This window comes from Triticum aestivum, chromosome 6D, assembly GCF_018294505.1.
Source record: "Triticum aestivum cultivar Chinese Spring chromosome 6D, IWGSC CS RefSeq v2.1, whole genome shotgun sequence".
Classification (NCBI taxonomy): domain Eukaryota; kingdom Viridiplantae; phylum Streptophyta; class Magnoliopsida; order Poales; family Poaceae; genus Triticum; species Triticum aestivum.
In genome coordinates, this window is record NC_057811.1 from 458,637,441 (window position 1) to 458,647,938 (window position 10,498).

Here is a 10,498-nt window from a genome sequence, read left to right on the forward strand (position 1 = left end):
TTCTGTGTAACCCGAGGCAAAGCGCTATGCTGGTGCATTCAAATATTACCTATTCGTTCGAGATAAGCGGACATCATGATTTTTTAGAATATATGATATGTGGACAACATTACACGTGGTTTTATGTACTACCGAGACAAAAATGACGTGTACTTGATACAATAGATGTATCGATGTTACTGTCATTAAAAGTGATGCCGATGTATTCAAAATTAGCGATGGAATGAACCACGAGAACAAAGAGTGAGAGGCAATCTACCTCGCTTCATTTTGCAAGGATCTCACTTACCCTGACACTCCTCGTTCATTGTGTTATGTCACTCTTGTTTCTTTGCACGCCTTGTCACTTTTTATCCCCCGTTGATAGGTTGTTGTCATGTTTGCCATAGAAAACTCACGATACTTGTCCACAAATGTTGGTCGAAACTATCAATTAAAAGGACGAAGGATGCACCACATAGTCCTTCTGAGGAGATAGCCTAAATTTTATAAAGCTGCATATAGTTACCAATGATATTGGCCATTTTGGTCTAAAGCAAATGTGCTTCTTGGGGCAAAAAGATAGTTATGCATCACATAATCCTTTTTTCTAGCACCCGAGCCTCACCGCCACCCCATGTGCCACTGTCTTAACCTTGTGCATCATTATCATAGGGCTTTTGACCTTCATCATTTTTTTACTCTCTTCCTTCCATCATTTATCACTCTATACTTTTATGCCTGACTCACCTTCTCTATCTCATTGTGTTTGCCTTCCTTCGGCACTGGCCAAATAGTTATTCCCTCTATCCTACTTGTTTGCTGCACCACCCTAACGCACTGGCACCACTATCGGGCCACTCTTTTCCTATCGGGGGAGGCACAAGTCCTTCTCTCGCGACAATTAAGACCACTCTCGCTTTCCAGCAGCGTCAAAATCATCTCCTCTCCAATCTAAATCCAAATCCCTCCAATCAAGCTTCATCTCCGCTTGCCCTCACCCCGTACGATCACCGGAGCGGGAGGAGAGGTGATCGTCGACGAAGAAGGAAAAGGTTGATCGAAGTTCAGAAAGTTTAGTTTCTTGGATAATGTATATACCAAACCAAATCAAACTCGATGAAAAAACCGTGTAGCACACGTTGCACGTACACGGAGGCCATCATCGTCTGGTCCGACACGACCGGAGGAGCATCGTATCCTCTGCTTGGAAAAGCAGAGAAGCCTCACCGGCCAGCCAAGCAGCATCTCCCACAGCTCGATTCGGAAGCCCTTTGCTCCTCCCGTCGCTATCCGTCCTCAACTCGTGCCGGCGTTTGAAACTGGCACAAACATCCCGACCTATCATCGATAGTACAGTCCACCCAAAAAAAAAAGAATCCTCTGAAGCTTCCCAGCCTGCTTCCACACGCCACCGCCGCCGCCTCAGCCCCTCCATGGCCGCCCCGGCGCCGGAGGAGTGCCTCGACGTGCTCACCGCCGCCGGCGACAAGACGGGCGTCTCCAAGCCCAGGCACGCCTCCGATCCCAGGCCCCCCTACCCCCACCTCCGCCGGATCGCCGCTCCCGTGAGCCTGACGTTGCTCGTCTTCTTCCCCGCAGGTCGGAGGTGCACCGGGACGGGGACTACCACCGCGCGGTGCACGTGTGGATCTACTGCGAGAGCACCGGGGAGCTGCTGCTGCAGCGCCGCGCCGACTGCAAGGACTCGTGGCCCGGCCAGTGGGACATCTCCAGCGCCGGCCACATCTCCGCCGGGGACTCCTCCCTCTCCTCCGCGCGGTGAGTGAGCTCGCTGGCCCCGCGCTCCTGTTACTTGCTGGAGCGGACTCGGATGACCGCTGCACGAGGAATCTTTACTGCTGTCGCTGATATAGTCAAACTTATGGGATGTGTGGTTGCGCATGCTTTCCATATTGTTGTCACACAGTGTTTGCAATATTGCCTGTCGATTACGCCGTGAGGTCAATCACTGAATTGCCTGCCGATTACTCTGTAGCGTGACTCTGTGCTACGCTAAGTTGCTGATGATGGGTTCTAATTTGTACTTACTGACAGCAATCACCAGGAGGGATTATATTGCTGTTACAACTTTATTTTAGAAGCTAGGTATAACTTATGGGGTCAGTGGTTGTCAAATCAAATGATGTTCTATGTTGTTACACAGCGTTTGTGATGTTACTCGTAGTTTTCATATTTGTTATTACACGTTGCGGTCACTGAGTTGCTTAAATTTGCTGGTCAAGTAATATGCAGTGCTGTTATATGCTAGGCTACTAGGCTAGGCAACTTCTTTATTAAAATCACGGGTTCTAATCTTTTCTAGTATCTGCCATGGATTAACAACAGGAGGGAGCTCCAAGAAGAACTAGGCATCAAGCTTCCAGTCGATGCTTTTGAGCTCATCTTCGTTTTTCTTCAGGAATGGTCAGTAGATCTACGTTGCTGTTTGTTACCTTCTTGCTGCCTATGTGAGATAGCATGCTCATCAGTTTAAGATGGTAGGGCATATTGTGATAATAACTGTATTGGATCTGTTACCAGTTTAAGCACCAGTAACCTAAGAGATGCTAACCTGTGTTTCTTCATATTGATTTTTGTTCACATAAATCTCACAGCATCATCATCTGCACCTTAGATACCTTAGAAAAGAGATGCTAATCTTAGACTCTTTGCTGCAGCGTTATCAACAATGGGACTTACACCAACAATGAGTACAATGATGTTTACCTTGTGACGACTTTAACTCCAATTCCACTCGAGGCCTTCACTCTCCAAGTGAGAATTCAGTAGTGGCCTTTTCACTTACGTTTTATTATGCTCATTGTTGGCAAGATCAAAAACTTATGCATTAGAAGAAAGTATGTACTCTGCTGTTTAGTTTGTAAGAAAAAAGTTTAATGCAACTAATGACGCTACAGTATAATAAACGGTTTCTAAAAAATTCATGGAAAAACCTTTAGGTATGGCCAATGATGAATTATTTGTTATTCTTTATCCTTGTTTCACTGCTTGCACAGGTTTTCATTTTCAAAACTGACTCTAAATATTTAATATGCAGGAAAGTGAAGTATCCGCAGTTAGGTATATGCACCGTGACGAGTACAAGAGCTGCCTTGCAGCAGAAAGCGGAGAATATGTACCTTATGATGTGAATGGGCAATACGGCCAACTGTTCAGTATTATTGAGGAAAGGTAAGCACTAAAGCAGTCAGCTCTTTTTTTTGTATATATTATTCTGACCAAATATGGGGCCTCATCCTTCTATGGGATAATCCTATTCTTTTATGTAAAAATTAAAATGCAACGTAGGTGCAATCCTTATGAACTTTACTATTATCAACAGCATCCGATTAACCAATAATCGGTTTGGTGTTCATGACACTTAAATCCATACCAGGACCCATTTGCCTTCCAGGTTTAGCTTTTAACACCAAGAAGCTGGAATCGTGGATTTGGAATCTTGGTATTGTCGTTACGTCAAGCCTAGGTTCTTAAAATTTATGGTCTGCCTTAAGTAAAAAATGTGATGTAATATTGTTTACATCGTAGGGAAAGCTACTGTTCTAACTTGAAGGGAAATTTGAGGAACCTAAATGGCACTCTAACATCTCCTGAGTGAGGCCTTTCCCAAAGAAGTCATGTAATGGAGCTATCCTATGTGACCACTCTAACCAAGATCTCCCCACTTGGTCAGACAAGCCCAAAGCACTATATGTTTCAAGCAGTATGTGCTCCTTGCTAACTAATCGCTGGATTTAGAACTTGAAAGAATGATTTCTTTGTCTTCCATCTATTGCCAATTGCCACTTTGAAGTAATTCAGTTCAATAGATCCTAATTCTTTGGTGAACCCTGTTGCATTACATTTCTCTTAAATATTTTTTCTTAAACCTTTCATGCCTTCTTTAGGTACAAAGATAACACGGAGTCTCGCAGCTTAACCTTACAAAAGCAAATTAGTCGTTATGCTCCCATCCATTTGGAACCAGAGGTAAGTGAGTCTATATGTCAGCATGTACCTTTTGGCCATTGATTTGATTAACATTTGTTATGGATACTTTCATTTTGACAGTTGACTACTCTATCTGAAGGAGACAAAGAAGCCTTGGGATATATTCTTAAAGCATCAATGGTTATTGATGAAATATTTTATGAGCAGGTTAGTTCTTGCATAATATACTGTTCAGATATTAGTTCTATTTCATATTGGTTAGATGTCTCATGTATAGTTATGATTCATAACATTCTCACTAGTTTTGCACTGTATAGTTCTTGCGTAATTTAATTCTGCAACTTCTTGCTACTTTTCTTCTTGAGTAGGTATGGAATAGCAACACAATGCTAAGAGACTGGCTAAGAGCACACGCTGATTCCTCCTCCCTTGATAGTCTGAAGTGGGCATATTACTCTATTAATAAAAGTCCATGGTAATATGTTATTCTCTAATCAAGCTTCTCTTCATTGATTGGAATTTACTAGCATGTTCACTGAAAATTTCATCTTTGGAAGTTGCTATCATCAACTATATATTTTTGTCTTTACTTTTCTCATTCCTTCCTTGTGGCTATATACACAATTGAACAATTTCTTGTTATAAGTTAGACTCTGAGATAGGTGCATAACTGGAATGGAAGATATGCATTGTGAGAGTTAAAGCAGGGGACTTGGGTTTATTTGCCATCAATCATTTCTGAATGTATGTTAGTACCAGTGCCACCCCCTTTTTGAGAGGTTCCCATGGCGTGTCAGTGTTACTGCATTTCACCCATGAGATAATTTTTCACAAGTTTTTTGCAATGTCAACATGCACTACAGCAACTTAAAGTCTTGCAGTGTAGATAGCAAATTTCTGCAAAAAAAATGGTGATAGTAAATGCAGCATATGCCCACATGCTTTTTGCCTGAGTTGTGATTTTATCAGCTGTGGATATAAATGAGAAAGTGCAACCTAAAACTAAAATGCATAGAGAGATCTTAGTTACTCATGTTGGTCTCGTCCGGTTTCTTCTTCTTTTGTTGACACCAGGTTCTGCTATTAAACAGTCATCTAATTTCATGCATTTCTTATCCTTCACATTCTTTTTAACTTTCTAATTAGATTTCTTTATAACTATTTTATATTTCTTAGCATGCTGATATTTGTTTACCGTTTTGATATTTCTCAAACAGGTCCTGCCTTGATGAAAATAAGGCTTTTCTATCCACTGCCGATTCGGCTGTGAAATTGCTCACAGATGCCACCAAGCCAATTTCAGGATGGAAGGGGCTTGAGTATCGTGCAGCATTCCCTCTAGATAAGCCTCGTGGCGCGAACTTCTATCCTGCTGACATGAACAAAATGGTACCGTCATATTTAGTCACTTCTCAGTGCTTAAAATATCCAGTAGAGAATCTTTCGAGTGTATAATAAAACTTCAGTGCAATTTCTGCTTATGATAATTGTACATCAAATGTGTTCTTTCTAACTAATATTGGACCGGTTTCCACATTCTTAATGTGGCTGTAGGAGTTTGATTTATGGAAAAGTGGACTAACTGATAAGGAACAAAAAGATGCAACTGGATTCTTTACTGTCATAAAACGGCCTGATGCTTTATTGACTACATCAGTAGTAGAGTCAGATGGACCAAATCAAACCAATACTTCAGATGATCTTTTTATTGTTCCATATTCCAAGGAGTATAAAGCATCCCTTGAGAAAGCTGCCGAGCTTCTTATTAAAGCATCAGATTGTTCTGATTGTCCAAGGTAAGCTAGTAACCTAACATCTTTCAGTTTGTGAAAGGTTTAGTTCATTTCTGTGAAGCAGTGTTCGCTGTATCTTGTTGTAGCCTGAAGAATTTACTCAGAACCAAGGCAAATGCTTTCCTTTCAAATGATTATTATGAATCTGACATAGCTTGGATGGAGTTGGTTAGTATCCTCATTCTCAGTTTTATTAGTTCATTCATTTCTCTTTAAATACATTATTTGAGTGATTATAGCTGTTAACTTTGTTAGAGAAAATGGGATATACTTGTTATTTTTAGCATTAAAATTTCTTTTCTATTTTTATTTATATCAATATTAGTTGATGCTACCTCTATATTTGGCATTCTTGTCATGTTTCCAGGACTCCAACATAGATGTCACCATTGGCCCATACGAGACATATGAAGATGGTCTGTTTAGTTATAAGGTATTTTAGGATCCTTGTCCCACCTGTTCTTGCATCACTTTTGTCTATTGGTGAGTCTAGCAATGAAGGTGCACTAAACACCAGACACAAGTTTGAAGTTTTTTTTTTAAAGCTCGAAGTTTGAAGTTCTTGTCATGTGTCTTCTTTTGGACACTCTTCAAGTTTGTGCAACTGATGCTAGCAGATTAACACTGGCTACACTAATATTAGCTTCAGACACCACATCTTGCCAACTTTCTCCATACTCAATTTTATTTTCTTATTTAGGCTACCATCTAGGCAAATTTGCTAAAGCATGTTCTTCATTAATGTACAGCAAGTCAGCAATATTGTTGACTAATGGACTAATTGCCATGTATTCAAATGTAATGTAATTTACGTGTATTCTCTATGGGTTGTGATTATCTGTTCTTCTATTTAATTATGCACTCATGCTGAGACTGCTAATGTTATTTGGCCTAACCACTTGGATTTTAGTAGAAGTACTCCCTCCGTTCAATAATTCTTGTTGTGGTTTTAGTTCAAAATCAACTAGGCACCAGCCATCACCACAAGGCAATATTAGAATTTATATGGCAAAGTGGTCACGCTGTCCAGTTAGAGTAGATTGCATTTCCTATTCTATGGGATTTTACTGTATATTTCCCTCCATGTAATGTTTGCCCCACTGTGGCCAATACAACGACTCATTGCATAACAAAAAAAATAAGCACATGTACAAAAGAGGGGAAATGTTGAATTAGGTCTGTTCATCTACATACTGTGCCTAGACCTAGAGTTCAATAAAATATTTCATTTGTTATACTAGTACTAATAATTCTACTATTTCGAAGGCAACCTTTGAAGCATTTGTTGGGGTGCGGGACGACGTTGCAACTTCTCAAGTTAAACTCTTTGGTGATCAACTCGAGGTAATTCTGATTGATTTTTCATGGAAATATTAAGCTTTCATTTACACCAACTTTGATTTGGGTTCAGGATTTGGAGAAAAATCTTCCATTGGACAATATTTACAAATCAGACAATGTATCTGCTGCTCCAATTCGCGTGATGAATCTTCTTTACAACTCTGGGGTATGTTTCTATGTTGATGTTACTTTTCACATGCTCTTGCTTCTCGTAGACAAAAAGCCTAGTTCAATCAATGTTTGGTAAAAAATAAATCTCATGACTGTCCTAGTTTTTCCTTGCAATTCAGTTGGTGTGAACTCATTATTGCCAAAGCATCCGGACATTTGTAGACAAGTAAAATTAGGCTTGTCTTCTCATTCTGCTTGGTGATAGATGAAAAGCTGATAAGAACCTTATGCCCTTAAATCTCTGGGAGAATTAAACAATTCTTCTTTGTTCTTTAACACCGTAAGATTTAATGAGTGAGGAAGCACTAGGATTTCATGAAAAAATACCATTTGTTTGCTTTGGATTCGTTTAGACTCCATGCTTTTCTGACTACTGTCTCAGTGGCATGGTTGTCATCCAAGTATTTTAACGTGTTAATGTCAGCAACCATTGCACCATACTGTTATAGGGAGATCTTTAGTATTTCCGTCCTTTTTGTGGTAGATTGATAGTTATTGTTGTGTCGAAATTTCTTGGGAGATTTAGTATTTTTTTTCTCTTGTGGTAGAAGTATATTTATTTTCATCCGGGCTACTTCAGGCAATTGGTAGGCTGAAAAAGGTCAAGAACTTGTTAATGTTATTGCAAATGAATTGTTTATCCACATTTTTCATATACTTGGCCAACAGTTTCATGTGAACTAAACAAGTGCTTCTGTATCAGGATGTGAAAGGTCCTCAAACTATAGCTTTCAATTTGCCAAATGATGAGCGGATTGTGAATGAGCGAGGAACTTCAATGGTTATGCTTAAGAACATTTCAGAAGCCAAGTATGCCTTCACTGACTTTTTTATTCATCTTAGCTGATGTTATATAGTTTACACTTGTGTCAAGCAAAAAGGGAGTTCATGCTAACATTGGCAATTCAAATTTTATTTATCATTCAGGTTCAAGAATATCTTGAAGCCTATAGCCAATGCCTGCATCAGAGAGGAGCAGAAAGAATATGTTGATTTTGAGCCTTATTATACACATATCGTTTGCCATGAGTGCTGCCATGGAATTGGACCTCATTCCATAACCCTTCCTGGTGGTAAAAAGTCCACAGTTAGAATGGTACGTGTGCAAGTAGCAATGTAGATAAAGACTTGCTCGATTAGGTGCTATGACAGAAAAAGAAAAGGGTGATATATCCTATCTGATGCCACTTGTTGACTCTCCTTTCTTTTTTGATAAATGTACAGGAACTTCAAGAATGTCATTCAGCATTGGAGGAGGCAAAAGCTGATATAGTTGGTCTGTGGGCGCTGAATTTTCTTATAAACAAGGTCAGTTACTTCATCAGTTATCAGGGTATCATGGCACTTGTGTTACAGCCCAGTGTTCTGGGGCCCAAGCTAGACAGATCTTATTTCTGTAGGGAATATTGGGGATGCATATTCCTTTCCTATCCTTTGTATGCAATCATATAATACTTGAAATGGATCACATAATTTCTCGTTTGCTTCTGTTATGTCAGGGGTTACTTCCTAAGAGTCTATCAAAATCTATGTATGTTTCTTTCCTGGCTGGATGCTTCCGGTCGATTCGCTTTGGACTGGAAGAAGCTCATGGGTAAGTGTGTATCTTCCCTCCGAGGCCCTAGCAAACTACAGAAAACTTAGCAAGCATAGTTCTCATGGTTCCTTGAGCTCGGATGATAATCTAACTGTTATTCTGTGAATGTAGGAAGGGACAGGCATTGCAGTTTAACTGGTTGTATGACAAAGGAGCTTTTATCTTGCATTCTGACGGAAAATTCTCAATTGACTTTACAAAGGTAAATTTCATTAAAACAGGATATATATTCATTATTTATTCATAGTTCTCATTTGGACTTATCATCATTTATTCATTTGTTATTGCTCCTCACTATATTCTGTGTCCTCAAAGGTCGAGGAAGCTGTTGAAAGCCTTGGCAGAGAGATCATGACGATACAGGCAAAGGGCGACAAGCCTGCCGCGCAGTCTCTCCTTCAGTCCCGTGCAACCTTGACGCAGCCGTTGCGTGTGGCATTGGAGAAAATCGAACACATGCAGGTACTACTCAAGTTGTAATGTTTTCAATAGCAAATGCAAATTCTTAATAATCTACTTGCTGAATGGTGTTCATCTGTTATGTTCATATGTTTAGCTGAATGGAGTTTTACTTATTATGTATGTTCATTTTCAGGTGCCTGTTGATATAGCCCCTATATTTGGCACGGCTAGTAAGCTGCTCGCAAACAATTAATCACCGGAGGACAGTGATTCAAAAAGTTTTGCGCCTCCCATTGTACCTGAGAAACTACAAATTGTTTTTTTACATGAGAAAGTACAAATGGTTGAAACAAGATGAAGCACCATCCTGAGTGACACAAATGGAAAATAACACAAATAAATGAATGACTTCTTAAAAGGATGGCTGTTAGCATCACTGCCTAAATGGATGAACTTCTAAAGGATCACTGTTAGCATCACTGTCTATTTACCAAGGTGTTTTTAGAAAGCGTGATGTCTACTGTAATCTTTGAACATATTCACTCAGGAATTAGGAGCAGAGACCATCAGAATTCTGCTGAACTTTTGCGGTTTTGCCACGCTGAAGGTCATCTTGTGCTTATATATATCAGAATGCTGGTACACATGGTTTGTTCCTTGTGAGTGAATTAATGTTGCAAATATATGCCCCACTCTGATCGGACCCTATTCAACGTTTCAAACTTGTAACGTTACTTCATACAGAAACATGCTCTTTCATCTTAACCATATTCCATACTCACAAATAGGTTAACGACGCTCACGAGTCCCTTTCGCCTCAGCTAATAAATGAGCTGGTGAGCCGAACAGGTGCAACATTCCAAACCAAGGCATCATTTAAATCTTATAGGGTCCCATGATGGTTTGGGGTTATTACGATTGCTAGGTCTGAGACTTCTTTTTATTTATTTGTCCTTGTTCATCAGTGTAGGATCCAAGAATATACAGATGATAATTGATAAGTGGCAAAGGAAGCAGTGAAATCTGAAGAGACAAATCATCATTGTAGGTGTTACTACAGAGCAGATGTTGCTTCATCAGAAGAAAACACAGGGCACTAACATTTCACTTTTTCAATGGTGAGATTTATCTGCAGATGATAATGTTGGAAATATGCCCTAAAGGCAATAATAAATTAATTATTATCATATTTTCTTGTTCATGATAATTATTTATTATCCATGCTAGAATTGTATTGATCGGAAACTCAGATATATGTGTG

General features: G+C 39.7%; 1 protein-coding gene across 1 annotated transcript; it reads left to right on the forward strand.

Moving 5' to 3' along the window:
• Window positions 1-1,081: 1,081 nt before the first annotated feature.
• Window positions 1,082-9,920, forward strand: LOC123145876 (nudix hydrolase 3). Its single transcript, XM_044565386.1, has 21 exons — window positions 1,082-1,492; window positions 1,582-1,761; window positions 2,329-2,406; window positions 2,661-2,757; window positions 3,041-3,174; window positions 3,891-3,972; window positions 4,054-4,140; window positions 4,302-4,408; window positions 5,151-5,322; window positions 5,488-5,729; window positions 5,813-5,894; window positions 6,094-6,159; window positions 6,993-7,070; window positions 7,138-7,233; window positions 7,942-8,048; window positions 8,166-8,334; window positions 8,463-8,546; window positions 8,738-8,832; window positions 8,947-9,037; window positions 9,151-9,297; window positions 9,431-9,920. The coding sequence occupies exons 1-21, from the start codon at window positions 1,416-1,418 to the stop codon at window positions 9,488-9,490; spliced, it is 2,331 nt and encodes a 776-aa protein (XP_044421321.1). The 5' UTR covers window positions 1,082-1,415; the 3' UTR covers window positions 9,491-9,920.
• Window positions 9,921-10,498: the final 578 nt, after the last annotated feature.